The 20,049-nt window shown below is 46.6% G+C and overlaps 1 protein-coding gene across 1 annotated transcript; it reads right to left on the minus strand.

Moving 5' to 3' along the window:
* Window positions 1-265: 265 nt before the first annotated feature.
* On the minus strand, window positions 266-19,628 carry NDUFA11 (NADH:ubiquinone oxidoreductase subunit A11). Its single transcript, XM_088448886.1, has 4 exons — window positions 19,463-19,628; window positions 18,710-18,802; window positions 12,910-13,032; window positions 266-469 (listed from the first exon to the last, which is right to left on the minus strand). Exons 1-4 carry the CDS (start codon window positions 19,539-19,541, stop codon window positions 354-356), a joined length of 411 nt encoding a protein of 136 aa, XP_088305012.1. The 5' UTR covers window positions 19,542-19,628; the 3' UTR covers window positions 266-353.
* Window positions 19,629-20,049: the final 421 nt, after the last annotated feature.

Consider the following 20,049-nt stretch of genomic DNA (forward strand, 5'->3'; position numbering starts at 1 on the left):
CACCAAAACAGGACTTTAGATGGGGTTAGCGGCTATATGCAGCTAAAGCTAAGCCTGGGCATTTAGGCAAGCACACGTGGCACTTGCGCCCGAACAAAAGAACAATTGAATTGCTCTGTTGTGCATTCCAAAAAAAAAAAAACTCTGAATCACCCCGTTTGTTCAGAAACCCTAATTTCCCTGCTTTTGTGTAAAAAAGATTGTATGTATCTGTAAACAATAAATAATTTCATCTACTTTCTTTGAAGAAAAAAAAAAACAACAGTTATTTGTATTTTTTTTGTTATTTAGTTTATTTTCAATTATATACATAATTTATTTTTTAGTAATAATTTCACAAACAGGAAGAAGCTTCAGAGTTTCGGTTCAGATGTAATGAATTCCCAGCCATCTCTTTTAGAGCTCTTGGCTAGAGCTGCCAAGACACCAAATGCGAGACATGCAGAAGTCCCAGTTGCGTAGCTGTGACCTGTGAATAGCAAGATCATACTTATTAAGGTCACACCATATTACATTCTAAACTTTTATGTTTCACATTTATTCTTCACAACTGCACATTTCTTCATGTACATACAACCTCTTAGGGGCTGGGTATATTTGTTAGACTGTCAAAATTCAGACATTCAAAACAGACACCATAATGGTCGACAGGTACAGATGTGTCCTCACTCGCCGAAAATGGGTCTAAGTTGCAATGCGATGCACCACTGACACACCAGGAGAATGTGCTCATTAATTTGATATGTGACACTTGTATATCTGTGTGCGACTAAGTCAATCAGCATGCAAAGTGCTACGATGCAGCGGCCGCAGCTTTTTTTCCACATCAAGTTCCTTTTACAGTCTCAGTCGCACACAGATACTCCTGGTGCATCCTAGAAGTATTGCATTTCGACTTAGACGCACGTTCTGCAAAAAAAAAGATCAGAGTTGCACAGAACCTGGCAGCTCACTCATGCTAGGCACATCACGCTGCATGGTATAATGAGGCTAGATGAGAAAGGAAACATCTGTACAATATTTAGACAACCAAAATGTCGACATGGACTAAATGTAGAGAGTCAAAATATAGACAAATATAGGTCACTGCACATACTGTAATCTGCATTCAAAATATAGGCAGGTGTACATGATTTGATTAGCGCTACTATGAAAGGTATCAGCGGCCGCAGCAATTAATATCTACTACTGTGGAACTACACGTCAGCATGTCCTGACAGTCTGAGCAGGCCCCAACAGCAGCACTACCGTGATGGGGTTTAGCGGCTGCGGAAAATTAGTGTATGTTGCTGTAGAACTACACATGTCCTGTTTCAACAGTTCATTGCAATTAGCATCACAATGGAGGGTAGTATCATCTGTCGCTAATTGCAATCAGTCTGACATGACAGGCTCACTGTTTACTGGTCACCATTAGTTGTTATTTTAGCCATGTTGACATTTTGACTGTCAACATTTATATTTTCAATGTCTACCTTTTGACCATGATGACATTATGACAGTAGACCTTTTGATGGTCTATGTTTTGACTACATCCCCCTCTTAGAAAACAACCACTTATCAGGCAAACATGAATACATGAATCTCTGTGGAGGAGACCAATCCAATTTAGTTACTTAATTTCAAACATATATAATAATAGGAATCGGTATGATATGGAATCTCGACACCAGCATCCTGGCAGCAGTGGAAATCCTGATCGTCCTCAGGTAAGTATTAGCTAACCTAATTCTACCCCCTAACCCTCCCTTAGGGGTGCCTAACCCTAACCTCCCCCCCACTACCTAAACCTAACCCCCCTCCTTCCCTGCTGCCTAAACCTAAGTCCCCCAGGGGGGTGGCTAACCCTAACCCTCCCTTCCCCTAGCCTAACCCTAAGCTCCCGGGGGGGGTGCCTAACCCTAAGTCCCCCCCGGGAGCCCTAAACCTAGCTAACACCCCCCCGTGCGGCTATCTGCGCTCGGCGTCCCTTCGATCGGGATGCCGGGCGTCGGTCTCCCGGCGTATGTCTAATGACAGGCGTCGTCATATTGACACCTGTCTTTAGACCCTTGCCAGAATATGACAGTCGGGAAGCCGGCTGTCGGGATCAGGTCCGCAGGCTTCCCAACTGCATACCATAATAATATATAATAACCTTTTCACTGTAAACTGTGGATGAAAAAGGAAAGTCTCCAATAGTAGTCTTTTCGTTATCAAAATAACCTTATGTCACCATTAATTCAAAAGCTTGTGAAATAATGAAAAAAATATGAGATATGGTAAGAACTTACCTTTGTTATCTCTATTTCTACGAAGTCCATACGGTTCCACAGGATACCTTGGGGTATAGGTGATGACGTCAGGCATCGGGCACCATAGAGTTACGTTTTCAGCCTCCCAGGATGCACTAGGGTCCCCCTCCTATACCCCGCCCCCGAGCCAAGGCATCTCAGTTACGTACCAAGCCATAGGCCGGAGGAGGAGAAGGAAGAGAGAGAAAAAAGATCTGGACACACACAAGAATCACATTCTCACCAGAGGGAGACGGAAAAACCGGTGACCAGAGCAAAGCCCATCTGCAGCACAGGTGCGACAGGGCGGGAATCCTGTGGAACCCTATGGACTTCGTAGAAATAGAGATAACAAAGGTAAGTTCTTACCATATCTCATATTTTCTACCTCAGGGTCCATAGGGTATCCACAGGATACCTTGGGGATGTCCCAAAGCAGTATCCTTGAAGAGTGGGGATGCTCCTGTGCTGAAAGGAGAATCCGCCGCCTGAAGGAAGCATCCTGAGAGGCAAAAGGTGTCAAACACGTAATACCTCACAAAAGGTATGGACAGAGGACCACATGGCCGCCTTGCAGATCTGGACTACAGAGGCACCACGTCGAGCTGCCCACGAAGGACCCACAGACCTAGTGGAATGAGCCCTCACAGAAGATGGAACCGGCAGGCCTTCATGAAGATAAGCTTCTGAAATGGCCATACGGATCCAAGCTGCCAAAGTTTGCTTTGAAGCAGGCCGACCCTTTTTACGGAAGCCATAGAGGACAAACAAGGCATCCGACTTTCTAAACGAAGAAGTGCGGTCAACATAAATCCTTAAGGCCCGCACAACATCCAAAGTGGCCTCACCCACTGAAAGGTCAGGTGAGTTAAAAGCCGGCACAACGATTTCCTCGTTGATATGAAAACGGGAAACAACTTTGGGAAGAAAATCAGGACGAGTGCGCAGCACTGCCCTGTTCCCATGAAAAATCAAGAAAGGGGGTCTACAAGAGAGAGCCCCTAAATCAGAAACACGTCTGGCCGAAGCGATGGCCAGAAGGAAAACAGTTTTAGCTGTTAGCCTTTTAAGATCCACTGAGCCCAGTGGTTCAAACGGCGGTCCCTGGAGAGCCCTCAGAACCACAGCCAAATCCCAAGGCGCCACTGGTGGAACAAATGGCGGCTGAATTTGCAGAACACCTTGCATAAAGGTGTGCACATTAGGGATTGTAGCAATCCTACGATGGAACCAGACAGACATGGCAGAAACCTGCACCTTCAAAGAAGCAAGGCGAAGCCCATGGTCTAGTCCCGCTTGTAGGAAGGCTAGCACTCTAGACAGACGGAACTCCCGAGGTCGGTCGACACCACTGGAAGAACTTATGCCACACATGATGGTATATTCTTGCTGAAGACTGTTTCCGAGCTCTTAGCATAGTTCGTACTACAGAGCTGGAAAACCCCCTAGACCTTAACATTGCCGTCTCAACAGCCACGCCGTCAAAGACAGCCGAGTCAGGTCCGGGTGAAGACAAGGGCCCTGAGACAGAAAGTCCGGTCGTAGCGGCAACCGCAGAGGAATGTCCACGGACAGACCCTGAAGGTATGAGAACCAGTGCCGTCTGGGCCATGCGGGAGCTATCAACAGGAGCGTCCCTCTTTCCTGTTTGAATTTCCGGATTACCCCTGTAAGAAGGGAAAACGGAGGAAAGAGATAAGCCAACCGGAACGTCCACTGGACGGACAGAGCATCCACCAGAGACGCCTTTTCGTCTCTTGTGCGAGACCCGTACACCGGCCGTGACGCCATGAGGTCGATCTCTGGAAGACCCCACCTGTCCACCAGAAGTTGAAAGACGTCCTGGCGCAGAGACCAATCCCCCGGATGAACGTCCTGGCGACTGAGAAAGTCGGCCTCCCAGTTGAGGACTCCTGGGATAAATACCGCTGATATGGCCGGGAGATTGCGCTCCGCCCAGATCAGGATGCGGAACGCCTCTACGAGTGCCGTCCGACTACGGGTTCCTCCTTGCCGATTTATGTAGGCCACGGTGGTGGCGTTGTCCGATTGGACCTGCACGGGATGACCCCGGAGAACCTGATGGGCCTGCTGGAGAGCATTGAAAACGGCGCGGAATTCCAAGATGTTTATCAGAAGCTCCTTTTCCGCCTGAGTCCATCTGCCCTGGAACAAGTGTGGACCCGTGACCGCTCCCCAGCCCCGAAGACTGGCGGCAGTTGTCAACAGGACCCAGTTCGCCACCCAAAACGGACGACCCTTGTTGAGATTGGTCGTCTGCAACCACCAGGCAAGGGACAGGCGAACCTCCGGAGTGAGCACCATCGTCTGGGATTTGAGACTCTGAGGCAGTCCAAATGGTGTAGAAGGAGCTCCGGAGATTCTGCTACCAACAGTAGGTCGTCTAGGTATGGCAGCATGCGGACTCCCTGCAGCCGCAGGGAAGCTGCCATGACCACCGTGATGCCGTGAACACACGTGGTGCTGTCGCCAAGCCAAAAGGTAACGCCCGGAACTGGAAGTGATCGTTGCGGATTGCAAACCTGAGGAACTGTTGATGGCGCGAAAGAATAGGGACATGGACATACAGGACGCTTATCTGCAACGACACCGTGTAATCCCCAGGTTCCAGCACCAGAATGATGGACCGTAGGGTCTCCATCCGAAACCTCGGCACCCGCAAGGACTTGTTGAGTGCTTTGAGGCTGAGGATTGGATGGTACGACCCATTGGGTTTCTGCACCAAAAACAGATTGGAATAGAAACCCAGGCCCCTCTGGGTTAAAGGAACTGGCACTATAACTCCAGCCTGGAGCATAGTGTGCAAAACCTTCCGCAGTTCCGTGGCTTTGTTCTGGTCTGATGGAAGACCCGTGGTGAAGAATCGGGACGGGGGCCTGTGCCGGAAGGAGAGGACATACCGTGAGAAACCACCTCGTGAACCCAACTATCTGTCGTGGTTACCGACCAACACTGGGCGAACCGTAGCAGGCAGCCTCCCACTCTGGGATCCCCCAAAGGGAGGCCCGGACCGTCAGGCCGCAGGTTTGTCATCGGACTTAGGGGCCGGACGTCTGGTACTCCAGGCCTGCTTCCGGGGCTTTGCCGACTTCTTGAGGCCAGCCTGTCGGGGAAATGACTGTGCTTTAGGCCTACCCTGGGCCCTGTAAGGCCGAAAGGACGACATACCGGAACTGGAAGGAACTGCAGCAGACGGGAGACATGCCGGTAGCTCTGGCTACCCAACAAATGGCCATAGCCGGCCTGGCTACCCCCCGAGAGGGAATAAACGGACTTTAGGCAGATTTCCACCTTACGGTCCGTGGCATCCTTTAAGGAGGACATGGAGGGCATGGGCAACATGGCACTTTGGACCAGGCGTGTCACATGTGAATCCACCTGTGGCGGGGATTCCCACTTAGCAAAATAATTGTCTGCAAACGGATAAGCCACTGCTAAACGTCTTTGAGGCTGAAACCATTTGGCTGGATGTTTCCACACCTCCTCTAAGTGATCCACTAATTGACCCGAAAGAGGAAACACTGTGGACTCACCCTTAACATCCTTGAAAAAGGCATATTTGGATTTTGATACCGGAGGTTCATCATCCTCAAAAACTAAAGCTGTGCGGACTGCACGAATAAGGCCAGGAATAAAAACCTTAGACTTAGCGTCCGACTCTTTAGTACGGGGAGGTTCTTGGTCAGAAAGATCCAGAATCTCCCCATCATCGGACGTCCCATCGTCATCCTCATAAGGAGCAGACAGACGCCACCGGCCGCTTGTGAGGCCGCAACACAGACTCCCCTTGTAACACGTCCGACAAATGCTGTACAGAGCTTGTCAGCAAATTAACCCACGCAGGCTCCTGAGAGACCTGAGGAGGGAAAATAGGGAGACTGTGGGGTACCATCAAATGTCTCGGGAAACCCTGCATGGGTGACGACACCACTGACTGCTGGGACAATGCCATCTGTGGGAAGGCAGGCTGCGGAGCTAACTGGCCCACGAGGGTTGTAAGCGCTTTGGCGAAACAAGCCCAGGACGGCTCCTGTACCGGAGCTGTGACAGAAATTGGCCGCGCCAATAAATAACACTGCCGACATAGCCCCTCCGCGTTACCCTCCCCCTCCGCTATTGGTACCTTACACGTAGTACACAAAAGCTGGAGAGGAAAGTCACTCTCAGACATGATGGTAAGTATGTGACCCCTCTCACTGATACTTGTTAGTATAGTGGGAGAACCACCCTGCAAGCACTGCACGCAAGGGCTTTAGCAGAAGAAGAGCAGGGACAGTGAAAAGGCTGACAGTAGAAAGTGAAAGTACAGGCAGCAGACGCTAGCAGCAGTCACATACAATGCAAAGAAATCAATCCCTGCACTATCAGCGCTGATCCTCAACTATGCAGACACAGAGCCTGGTAGGACACAGCGCTGCATACACAGACCTCAACCATCGGAGGAGTGGTATGCTGGGGGACCCAGACCGCGATGCCACCGATCTTCAGCATCCAGCAGCGCTCACCATGCTTCCAGCAAAAGATGGCCACCGAGGAGCAGAGAGAAGGCCGGCCTGGGGGAGGAGCGCTGCCACAGGGCCAGTCAGCAGAGCGTAGAGGGCTGTGTGCAGCGGGGGAAGCGCCGGCTGTGATATAGGAAGGCGCGCTCCCCTGGCATGCAATTAACCCCTGGGACGCCACAGCGCTACCGCTCAGCTGCGGTCCGCTGTCCCAGGGGGGTAGTGGAAGCGCAGGTTAGTTACCTGGCTCCACGCTGCAGCCAGTCCCTGGGGACTCTGGACCATGTGCTCAGCAGGGACCCACCGCGGGACCCCGCTGCCCCCTTGAATCCGGCAATGGTCCCAAACATCTGGGGTCACCGCTAGCTGTGACCCCAGATGCCTACCAGCATCCCCGGAACAGTACCGGCGTTCTGTTACCGGCATGTACTGACTGTCCATGCTGTACATCCAGATGAGCAGCCACAGCTGCTTGTAGAAAACACTGCCTACTAACTAGTACATTACAGATATGTTTATTATCTATAATAGAGATTCCCAAACTCAGTCCTCAAAGCATCCCCAATGGTTCAGTTTTTAAGGATATTCATGGTTGAGTCCAGATGGATAAATCAAAAGACTGTGGTACTAAGTCACCTGTGCCCAAGCATGGTTATCCTTAAAACCTGGACCATTAGGGTGCCTAGACGACAGAGTTTGGGTACCTCTGATTTAGAACATGGTTTCCCAAATGCTCACCCTAAAACTGGCTACACCTGAGGTTCCCAAACAGTCCTCAAGGCACCCTAGTGGTCCAGGTTTTAAAGGATCCAGGCACAGGTGACTTAATTAGTACCTCAGTCTTTATTTAACCATCTGTGTTCAACCATGTATATCCTTAAAACCTGAACCGTTAGGGTGCCTTGAGGACCGGGTTCGGGAACCTCTGGACTACACATCTAAAAGATTAATTTTCCAAGCAGTGGATGAAAATGGCCATTCAGACAAGTTGGTTAAATAATTTAACCAACTTGTCTGAACAACTGTTTTCGGGTGTTTTTGAGCAAACGGCTGATTGTCATTTGCTCACATACATTACCAGATTTTCCTAGTTGGCTGGTTGAAAAGATAATCTTTAGAGGTGTGGCCAGTTTAACAGTCCAGGTTTTAAGGATATCCATGCTTAAACACAGATGGTATAATCAAACTGAATGAGGTACTACTTAATACCCCTTTTACACCCAAGTAGTCAGTCTGACCCAGGATTTGGAACATGGATCCAAATTGGGTCACACTGCTTTCACACTGGTGCACTGACCTGGATTATTCCTGGGGTCAGCGCCATTCTCACTGCACTTGTGTGCAGTGGAACTCTCCTGCCGGTGCTTGGAGATGACATCATCTCCAAGCGTCGGGAAATCCGGATCTCGCCATGCTGTAAACGGGACCAGGGGTGGAAGACCCAGGTTACCAATTTACACTGCAGAGTTATACATGACGTTCCAGGTTTAAGACCTGCAAGCTACCTGGGTTGGATTGCCGGGTCATTAGACGCAGGAATCCAACCCTGGCCCCATTTACACCAAACAGCAACCCGGCAATAACCCAGGTTTTAGCTGCGGTGTAAAAGGGATATAAGTCACCTGTGCTTAAGCACGATATCCTAAAACCTGGACTATTAGAGAGCTGTGAAGACAGAGTTTAGGAACCATTGATCTAGAATGTTCCGAGCACACGCACAAAAAAAACAAATAAAGAAATGTTGCTGCTCAGTGAACTGTGCATGTGACATTATCACAAAGTGTCTCCTCCTATAGTCACTGTGAGGAGCACAAGCAATACCAGGGGCTCTGGGGACAGATAGGGATCATCTATAATTGTAACTAATTAGTAGGGGTGAGCGGGTTCGGATTTCTGAAATCCGAACCCCCCCGAGCCCCCCCGATCCGAGTCCGATCCGAGTCAGGCTCGACTTTTCCCGCCTGACTCGGATCTGACATCGAGGCAAAACGTCATCATCCCGCCTTCCGAGTCTCGCGGGTTTTGGATCCTATATAAGGTACCCGCGTCGGCGCCATTTTCTCACTCGGCTGTGGACAGTGAAGAGGGAGGGTGGGAGTTAGTGCTGTGTAGTGTAGTGCTGCTGTTGTCCACTACTTCAAAGTCCATAGGGGCTGGCTGTATTGTGCTGTGCTGCTGTTGTTAATAGGGGCTGTGTCCACTACTTCAAAGTCCATAGGGGCTGGCTGGACTGTGTTGTGCAGTCAGTTCCAAAGTCCTGTGCAGTGTCCCAGTCCTAAAGGGGTGCTGTAGTGTTGTCCAGGGGGTGCTCTGTCCATCAGGGGTGCTCCCCCCAAGTGCTAAAAAAATAATATATTTTCTGTGTTTGTGAATTGTGTGCGCAGTAGCCGCACGTGCATCAACAAAGTAGTGCCAAGCGTGCGCCTGTGTCATAAGTAAAGGGCCGGCTGGCTTGACCGTTAAGGGTGCTGTAACCCCCGAAAGTACACTCCAGTCCAAACCTAAAAAAAAATTATTTTCTGTGTTTGTGAATTGTGTGCGCAGTAGCCGCACGTGCATCAACAAAGTAGTGCCAAGCGTGCGCCTGTGTCATAAGTAAAGGGCCGGCTGGCTTGACCGTTAAAGGGTGCTGTAACCCCCGAAAGTACACTCCAGTCCAAACCAAAAAAAAATTATTTTCTGTGTTTGTGAATTGTGTGCGCAGTAGCCGCACGTGCATCAACAAAGTAGTGTCAAGCGTTCGCCTGTGTCATAAGTAAAGGGCCGGCTGGCTTGACCGTTAAGGGTGCTGTAACCCCCGAAAGTACACTCCAGTCCAAACCAAAAAAAAAATTATTTTCTGTGTTTGTGAATTGTGTGCGCAGTAGCCGCACGTGCATCAACAAAGTAGTGCCAAGCGTGCGCCTGTGTCATAAGTAAAGGGCCGGCTGGCTTGACCGTTAAGGGTGCTGTAACCCCCGAAAGTACACTCCAGTCCAAACCAAAAAAAAAATTATTTTCTGTGTTTGTGAATTGTGTGCGCAGTAGCCGCACGTGCATCAACAAAGTAGTGCCAAGCGTGCGCCTGTGTCATAAGTAAAGGGCCGGCTGGCTTGACCGTTAAGGGTGCTGTAACCCCCGAAAGTACACTCCAGTCCAAACCAAAAAAAAAATTATTTTCTGTGTTTGTGAATTGTGTGCGCAGTAGCCGCACGTGCATCAACAAAGTAGTGCCAAGCGTGCGCCTGTGTCATAAGTAAAGGGCCGGCTGGCTTGACCGTTAAGGGTGCTGTAACCCCCGAAAGTACACTCCAGTCCAAACCAAAAAAAAAATTATTTTCTGTGTTTGTGAATTGTGTGCGCAGTAGCCGCACGTGCATCAACAAAGTAGTGCCAAGCGTGCGCCTGTGTCATAAGTAAAGGGCCGGCTGGCTTGACCGTTAAGGGTGCTGTAACCCCCGAAAGTACACTCCAGTCCAAACCAAAAAAAAAATTATTTTCTGTGTTTGTGAATTGTGTGCACTGTGGCTGCACGTGCATCAACAAAGGAGCAGCGCCAAGCGTGCGCCTGTGTCCCATAAGTAAAGAGCCGGCTGGCTCATTTCTTAAAGGGTGGTGTAACCCACAAAGTGCACTACTCTCCAGCAAAAATAAAATAATATTTTCTGTGTTTGTGTGCGCTTTAGCCGCACGTATATATATCAATATAACATAAATGGAGGACCAAACATTCTCCGATAAAAATAAAATAGGGAAAGATCAAGAACCACTTCCTCCTAGTGCTGTTGCTGCTGCTGGGAGTTGTTCATCATCCCAGAGAGGAAGTAGGAACATCACTACTTTTACTAAACAATTGACCCTCCAACAGTCCCTAGCGATGAGGATGAAGTACGACAGCAGTCATCCTGAAACAAAACGTATAACTGAGGCCTTGACTGCTATGTTGGTGTTAGACGTGCGTCCGGTATCCGACATTAGTGCAGTGGGATTTAGACAATTGATGGAGGTAGTGTGTCCTCGGTTCCAAATCCCGTCTAGATTCCACCTGCATCCTCAAAGCAGCAGCGACAAGCGTGCGTCTGTCTGTTAAAGGGTGGTGACACCCTCAAAGTGTGCTACACAAACAATTAAAATATTGTTCTTTTTTTTTCTGTCTTTGTGAATTGTGTGGGCTGTAGCCGCACCTGCATCCTTAAAGCAGCAGCGACAAGCGTGCGTCTGTCTGTTAAAGGGTGGTGACACCCTCAAAGTGTGCTACACAAACAATTAAAATATTGTTCTTTTTTTTTTGGTCTTTGTGAAATGTGTGGGCTGTAGCCGCACCTGCATCCTTAAAGCAGCAGCGACAAGCGTGCGTCTGTCTGTTAAAGGGTGGTGACACCCTCAAAGTGTGCTACACAAACAATTAAAATATTGTTCTTTTTTTTTCTGTCTTTGTGAATTGTGTGAGCTGTAGCCGCACCTGCATCCTTAAAGCAGCAGCGACAAGCGTGCGTCTGTCTGTTAAAGGGTGGTGACACCCTCAAAGTGTGCTACACAAACAATTAAAATATTGTTCTTTTTTTTTCTGTCTTTGTGAATTGTGTGAGCTGTAGCCGCACCTGCATCCTTAAAGCAGCAGCGACAAGCGTGCGTCTGTCTGTTAAAGGGTGGTGACACCCTCAAAGTGTGCTACACAAACAATTAAAATATTGTTCTTTTTTTTTTGGTCTTTGTGAAATGTGTGGGCTGTAGCCGCACCTGCATCCTTAAAGCAGCAGCGACAAGCGTGCGTCTGTCTGTTAAAGGGTGGTGACACCCTCAAAGTGTGCTACACAAACAATTAAAATATTGTTCTTTTTTTTTCTGTCTTTGTGAATTGTGTGGGCTGTAGCCGCACTTGAATCCTCAAAGCAGCAGCGACAAGCGTGCGTCTGTCTGTTAAAGGATTACATCGGTGACAGCATCCAAGTAGGCATGTCAGTCAGTCCGTACCTGTACTGGCAGGAAAAAGAAGCAATTTGGAGGTCCCTGTACAAACTGGCTCTATTTTACCTGAGTTGCCCCCCCTCCAGTGTGTACTCCGAAAGAGTGTTTAGTGCAGCCGGGAACCTTGTCAGCGAAAGGCGTAGGAGGTTGCTTCCACAAAATGTGGAGAAGATGATGTTCATAAAATGAATTATCAACTCTTCCAGGGAGACCAGCCTCCAGAACGTACAGAGGGACCTGTGGTTCCAGCAGGGACGAATTAATACTCTGTGAGGATGAGGATGTACACACTGAAGAGGGTGAGGAATCGGTGGATGAGGAGGATGAGGATGACATCTTGCCTCCGTAGAGCCAGTTTGTGCAGGGACAGATAAATTGCCAGCTTGTTTTGTGGGGGCCCAAACGAACCAATCATTTCAGCCACAGTTGTGTGGCAGACCCTGGCGCTGAAATGATTGGTTTGTTAAAGTGTGCATGTCCTGTTTATACAACATATGGGTGGGTGGGAGGGCCCAAGGACAATTCCATCTTGCACCTCTTTTTTTTCTTTGCATTATGTACAGTTTGGGGCCTAGTTTTTCAATGCCATCCTGTCTGCCACTGCAGTTTCACGCCTAGATGGGTCACGTGTTTGTGCCGCCCACTTGTGTCGCTTAGCATAGTCATCCAGCTACCTCGGTGCAACCTTTTGGACATAAAAACACTATTGTGAGGTGTGAGGTATTCAGAATAGACTGGAAATGAGTGGAAATTAAGGTTATTGAGGTTAATAATAGCATAGGAGCAGAAAAACCTACAAATTCTGTGATTTTAGCTGTTTTTATGCTTTTTTTCAAAAAAATACAGATCCAAAACACAAAACCCAGAACCCAAAACACGCAAGGGTGGTTTTGGCAAAACCAATCCAGATCCAAAACACGAAGAAAGATCCAGATCCAAAACCAAAACACGAAAAGTGGCCGGTGCACACCCCTACTAATTAGTATATATTAGGAAGTGCTCTAAATTACAGAAAAAAATCCTAAAGAAAAAAAACGAAGTCCAAAACATTGCAGATTTGAATTGCGCTTCTTCAGCATTTTCGTCCCTTAACACTGATTTTTAATACACAATCATTAATAGAATTAAGTGGTCTCACATAATGGTCTACGTAGTACAAGTGAACTTACTTTTGACCCCGAGGAAAACACCAGAGGCACAACCCCCTACAAAATAGTTGACCATGTCATCTGGCTTCTCCCTGAGCTGGGCTGTTACACAGGTGGTGATGCCAAAGATTGCAGCAAGTGAGGCTGAAAGGAAAAGGATACAGGACAAAACGCAAAAATAATATTACTTTAGAGAACGTAATTCAACATGTTCTAATGTTTACTTTAGTCCAGCCACATTTTCACATTGTAACAAAAAAAACAAAAAAAAACATATACAGATATGGCTTTTTTGTGACCGTACAAATATATTATGTAAGATATTATATATCTACTGGTGTTCGAGGAATTTAATTAAAAAAAATGTTGTTCCAGCCTCTGATGATTGCACACAGGAACAGAAAAGAATTCAGGGGAAATTGGGAGCAACCAACAAACTTCACAAAATATGTATAACATGAAATCACAGGTTTTTGAAAAGATCAAAAGAAAAAGGTTTTCTACTCTTCCGTTATCTTGGGGAGACCTATTATAGAGATATGGATCTCCTCTACATATTTAAGCAGATACCAGCATGTGTGCCCTTGAAGCAATCTTTACGCCACAAAATAATGTGATTCATACGTTATTGGTTAATTTTTGTGCCTGCCCGAAAATCCATGGAGAATACAATAATGTAGGAAATATTGAGATTACAATCCAATAGATTTCAGTTCTTCTATGTGCCTTCTGTTTAGTTAATCAATGTATTGTGGTATGTACACTAATACCCCTTTTACACCAAACAAATAACCCGGGTTATTGCCAGGTCGATCCGGGTTGAGGCGCTGTGTGAACGGCTCCCAAAAACATAACCCGGGTCGATTTACCAGGCAATCTTACTCTGGTTGAGAGCAGGGTTGAAAACGGGTTGTTCCCGGGTCATGAGGCAGTGTAAACGGGTGCTACCCTGCTTATTTGACCCGGCTAGCTCTGAATGATTCTGGGGCACTGGCAGATGATGTAATTTGTCAGTGCCCTGCATAGAGAGACTCACATGAAGCCATCGCTTGCCTGCCTAACCTCCTGCACCACAGCAGCCTGACCAGCAGCCACAAAAGCAGGCAGGCACACAGCCTGCCACAGCCAGAACTGCAGCCTGACCAGCAGCCACAAAAGCAGGCAGGCACACAGCCTGCCACAGCCAGAACAGCAGCCTGTAGCAATGCTGGAAACAGTCCCCACCCCTCTCCTTTGCTGCCTTTTGTGACCATCTTTGTCAGACCTTAAAGCAGACCATTTTTAATTACTTCTATAGAGAAAAGCAGGGATTACCAGGGTTCAGTGTAAACGGGGCAAACCTGGGTCGAGTTGCAGTGTAAACGGGGTCTGAAGCCGAGTTCAACCCGGGATTGACCAGTGTTCAAATTCCAGGGTCGGACCCGGGATTTTGGTGTAAAAGGGGTATTAGAAGGAGTAACCTGGAGTCCATAAACATGTCATCACAGAAGTCCCACCCCATTACTTTGTAGCAGTCACTTCCTGCAAATCCATAGAGGGCTGTGGTTTGTGAGCCCCCAAAGCAGCCACATACTGTTGTAACCGGCTACCAACCACACAGTACATTGGTTCCTGACAGTACAGAGGGCATAGGGCCTTCCAGTTGAGATGATTGACAAGGATCAGCCAATACAACAACACTATTTGATGAAGTGTTAGAAGGATCTAATAGATTTCCACCATTAACAGCCACACATGGCAAGCACTGGTTAATGTGCATTGAAAATGTGAGCAATCGTTGCAGTAACAATGAAATATAATAATATATTGTAGATTAAAGGTACACATCAGAAAAATTATTTTGTTATTAAACTGGCCATGTTAAATTATCTATAAATACACTGAGTGGCCAAACTATTATGACCACCAGGTGATTTTATTCAAAGTAGTTAGTCCATAGATAATGCTGACATAGGACGTCTGAATATGTAAAAGATCAGAAAGGTGAAGGTACTAATGAAGTGTATCACTCACAAAATAATGGGTAAACAACACGATCTGATGAACTTTGAACGTGGTTTAATTGTTGGCGCTTGCAACAGCTGCGCGAGCATTAGCAAAATGGCTGCACTAGTAAATTGTTCAATGGCAGCAGTTGTTAAAGTGTACACGGAGTGGACCAGCAAACTAAAAAGTGGGTCTGAAAGCAAGGCCTGTGGTCATAATGGCTACTGGATGCTAGAGCAGAAGGAATAATGGACAGATTTGTTAATTCCAACAGACAGGCTACAATGCATCAAATTATGGAAAATCTGCCTCCGGGACCAATTCAGATAGAAAGAGAGAGGTACTCTCTGTTGAAAGCTATCATATGGGCTACAGAAGCAGGCGGCCTGCCCATATGCCATTGCTATCTACTGCAAATAGAGTGAAATATGCCTCCAGTATGCTCAGGCGCACACAAATTGGGCAGTAAAGGATTGTAAACGGGCGGTCTGACTAATAAAGTTTTCAATTATACCATGCAGATGGTAGGGTGAGGATATGGAGACAACAGCATGGATCCTTCTAGAATCATCATGACTCTTCAGGCTGGCAAAAGCAACGTTATGGTATGGGGTATGTTTTCATGGGAGTGTCTGGACCCTGTGATTCATATGGACCGTTAGTAGAATCCATGTCTAGAAGCATTTAATCCGTATTAAGGGCAAAAGGTGGCCCAACAAGGGTGCTAACCTGGTGGTCACATTCTTGTTAATGCAATTATCTGATATTTTGGCAGAAACTCAATGCATAAAACAATGCAAACAATAGTCAAAAGGTTCAGTTGTTGGTGTCAGAGGGGCATTTTCAAGAGCACAGTATCTGGAGGGTACAAACATTGCCCACACTGCTCCCCACCTTTGGAACTCTCTCCCGCTTCCCATCAGACTCTCCACCTCTCTTCAATCCTTCAAACGGGCTCTCAAGACCCACTACTTCATCAAAGCCTTCCAGCTCTCATCTTAACTTGCTGCTACATACTTCTTCCTCCCTGCCTACCCCATCTGTGTCACCCCTGTTTGTCTATTCCTCCCCTTTAGAATGTAAGCCCCTATGAGCAGGGCCCTCTACCCTCTTGTGCTTCTCCTTACTCTACCTTCATCTACTTCTTACTTACCAGGGCACTTAACACTTGGTTGCTTTGCATTGTTGCTTATCTGGGTGTTATGGTCGCGAATGTAGCAATGTATATTATCCATGTCCTGTATTGTATTGTATTGTACTGTACTGTACTGTACTGTAAGTCACTGTAAATCAACCTGTTTATGTACTTTGTAAGGCGCTGCGGAACACTTGTGGCGCCATATAAATGATAATAATAATAAAAGTTGCACAACAAAAAAAAAAAAAAAAGTTCATTCTGCGGCAGGTGTGTGGGCAAAACAGTCTGGTTAAAGGCAGAAGTCACAGGAGAATGGTTAAAGTGGACAGTAACTCATACAACCGTATTTTACAATAGTATGCAAAAGAGAATCTCTGAATGCTCAGTACATTGAACATTGAAATAGATGGGCTACAGCAGCAAAAGACCACATTGGGTTACACTCCTGTTAGCCAAAAACAGGATATTATGGTGGGCACAGGCACACCAACCTTTAACTGATAACAATTGGGAAACCTTTAACTGATAACAATTGGGAAAACATTTCCTGGTTACCAAATATCTATTTCTGCTGCAATGATGGGTTCGGAATTTATCATAAATAATTTAAATCTATCCTGTGTCATGTCCACGATTTAGGCTGGTGGTTTAAGGGTATGGGGAATGTTTTCTTGGCACACCTTAGGCCTCTTAATAGTAAATGAGCATGTTTAAATGCCACAGCCTGAGTACTATTGCTTACCATGTATATTTATATACCCCTATATAGCCATAATCTACCCATGTTCTTATCTAATGGCTACTTTCAGCAGAATAACACCATGTCACAAAGCACACATCAAGCTGGTACCACAGACATGACAATGAGATCCGTATATTCCAATGGGCAGGACACCAGATATAAATCCAATAGAGCACCATTGAAATGTGGTGAATTGCCCATGTTAAATAACATAATATATTGAGTGGCCAAATAATTATAACCACCAGGCAATATTATTCGAAGTATGTAGTTGTTCGGTAGATAATCCAACAAATCTGCAGCAACTGCATTTTACTATCATGTCAACATGGACCAGAAATGTATGTGTGTGTATTTATGTTTTTTTACAGAAATTAACTATTTCCTGGCTTGCCAGATGACTGGTACCTCAGGTGTAAAAGTTTGACTGTCAACCATCGACTGTACACTTGGGGGCTATGTGGACATTGGCCAACAAGATTTTTCTTGACAAGTCCAATGAAAATTCAGTCATATTTGAACCTGGTCAGGTTCATTCTTCATTTTGAGCAAATTTGTTGTAAAATTCCTAGATTTGTATCTTTGGTGCTATAAGGCACTCATACTTTATTTAAACCTTGCTCTAGTTTTGATGCTGTACACAATACGTTTTGCAAGTTACAGAACACTTCTGGCAAAAAAATTTCCTCACTGTTCACTTATGAAACACGACAGTTGAGCGATATCATACATATAGGCAAAATCACGATGGGGCCTATTTATCGCCGCAGTACAGCGATTATTAATACACAAGCCCCTATAAGTCAAGATATCAGACAGGCAATGAGTAGCTTTCTAAGTTAAACATACAGTATAAGGAGGCAATTTAGTGTTCATTCTAGCTCCGGCGCGAGGCAGGGCGCCGGAGCTAGAGAGGGCACGATCTTGCGCGCGCGACCGAGTAGGGGGCGTGGTCATTGAAAAGGGGGCATGTCTATAAGACGCGTCCCCTTTTCATCACTCTTGGGGGCGTGTCCGGCACTTAGGGACACGCCGGGCAGCCCCCAAGCCCTGCAGACAGTGAGAATAGATGCCGGGCGCATGCGCCCGGCGTCTATTTTCCGGCGGGGACCGGGTCACCGCACATTTCTTCACCCGCGGGACACTGCGACCCGCGGGTGAAGACGGTTCCCGCAGGCTGTTAGGACAGGGCGCTTTTTGCCCTCCTTCTGGAGGGCAGGGCGCTTTTTGCCTTCCAGAAGGAGGGCAGGGCGCTGCGCCCCGCTAAAACAGCCTAGCGGGAACGCTAGCAATTCATTTGGCTGAAAGAATTAGGGGTCTATTTACTAAGTCTTGGATGGAGATAAAGTGGACGGAGAAAGTACCAACCAGTCAGCTCCTGTCATTTAGTAAATAGACCCATTAGCTCCCATGAAAAGTGGCTAGGAGATAATTAAATTAGTTTAATTAGTACCAGGCCCAAGGCTGCACTTATCGCGGATTTCTGTTCGCACCCTCCTGAGTTGCAAGTAGAAACCCATGTAAAGTAGGGCTGTTTGTGAGTGGTGGGTATACCTTAACTGCAGCACATACAGCCAATCCCGTGCATAAGGGCGCAAGAATGTGACCGTCGTGGGGGCTGGTCGCGTAAACAATTAAATTAGCTCCAGCCCACTTTAGACGAGACCTAATTATCTCAAACAATTGACTCGCCCCCAAGAAAAGTAGTATGGAGAGGGAAGATTTTATTTCAGTCAATTATTATAATATGTTCCCTTAAACAATTCTTGTATGAGCCAATCATTATGCTGCTAAAAGACAGATGTTAAGATTTTGCAATTGTCCGTCTGGCTTAACCAGATATAGCTCTGTTCACCAGATAGTACCAAATAACTGGATCCTAGAATGTGCAACCAACATTAAATAAATAAAATGTAATTTACATTTATTCACAAAGGGATCAATTTAAACATTACCCATGGTCAGAGTTGCTCCAGCTGTTCTCTGAACACCCTCCAGTAGCGTTTTAGGCGGAAGTGCGACTATGTGATATGCAGACCCAACTAGACCTAATGAGTAAAATAAAGCAATATATTAATAAACAGCATTAGAATGAGTTGGAAAGATTTGGAATACTGAAGACTGGATTTCATAGTTCCCATTAGCCGGGCTGTGGGGGTCTAACTGACACAGCCAAACTTCCACATAAACTGGCACAGCCCAACTTCCACAGCCAAACTTCCACATACACTGGCACAGCCCAACTTCCACATACACTGGCACAGCCCAACTTCCACATAAACTGGCATAGCCCAACTTCCACAGCCAAACTTCCATATACACTGGCACAGCCCAACTTCCACATAAACTGGCATAGCCCAACTTCCACAGCCAAACTTCCACATACACTGGCACAGCCAAACTTCCACATAAATGTTGTCTTAGAAAAGAGGTGCAAAAGGATTAGACTACACATAAAGAAAATGGCAATAGAAAAATAATGACAGTCCCACTGTTTTAGCGATGGAGAGTACCTGGATGGCATTATTTATATCAGTTTTGCATGTCTCATAACTGGAACACTGCATTGCCCCCAGTATACATCACCCAGAGGTGTACATACGATTACCTCAGGACTTCTTCTTCTGCAGCCCGGTATACACATTAGCGAGCGCCCTAACAGTCATGTACAGAAGGAAAGATGCTTACACAGAGTTAAGGTCACCTACCCACAGCTACCGCCATTTTTGTGGCTATCCATGTCTTCTGTACGCAGTCTGTCCCGTCCGGAATGTCCCAATACCCCATTTTCTTGCAATGTACAAGGACAGAGACACTCGCCAGTTACGTCGCTACGTCCTCAGCGTACACAAAATCTGCAGACGTGCCGCCATCTTGGAGAGGTAGCCACTCCTCTCCGCACTCTGTTTTGTTTCGTTTGACGCCATGTTGTGATTGGCTGCAGGCTGTTTGGTTGCCACATGTGGCTGTGCTGCTGTATGACAAATAAACATCAACGACACGAGGACAGTATACAACAACTGTGCGGCACGGGGTGGGCACGGCGGGCCAAGCAGCAACATTTGCTCCTCACGTTAGTGTAGGTTGTGCCAATGCAGTATAAAACTTACTTCCAGAAGAGTGGAGAGGTCAAATGTTTATTTACTAGAATTACTTTTAGGTGCAAAACTTACATTAAATTATAACAAAATGCTAGTTTTCATTAAATATTTGTGACATGCCCAGAAAACATCAATTTTGGGGGCATAGCCGCAAATATTTAGTATTCCCCAGATGTATTATTGCTGTGCCATGA

Source organism: Taudactylus pleione, unplaced genomic scaffold (assembly GCF_031769625.1).
Source record: "Taudactylus pleione unplaced genomic scaffold, aTauple2 ptg000471l, whole genome shotgun sequence".
Lineage (NCBI taxonomy): Eukaryota > Metazoa > Chordata > Amphibia > Anura > Myobatrachidae > Taudactylus > Taudactylus pleione.

Coding starts and splice junctions, on each gene's coding strand:
- NDUFA11 (XM_088448886.1), bottom strand. CDS start 19,541: ATGGGGTATTGGGACATTCCGGACGGGACAGACTGCGTACAGAAGACA. Junction 18,803..19,462: donor AAAAATGGCGGTAGCTGTGG/GTAGGTGACCTT, acceptor TTTACTCATTAG/GTCTAGTTGGGTCTGCATAT. Junction 470..12,909: donor TGTTTTCCTCGGGGTCAAAA/GTAAGTTCACTT, acceptor TGCTATTCACAG/GTCACAGCTACGCAACTGGG.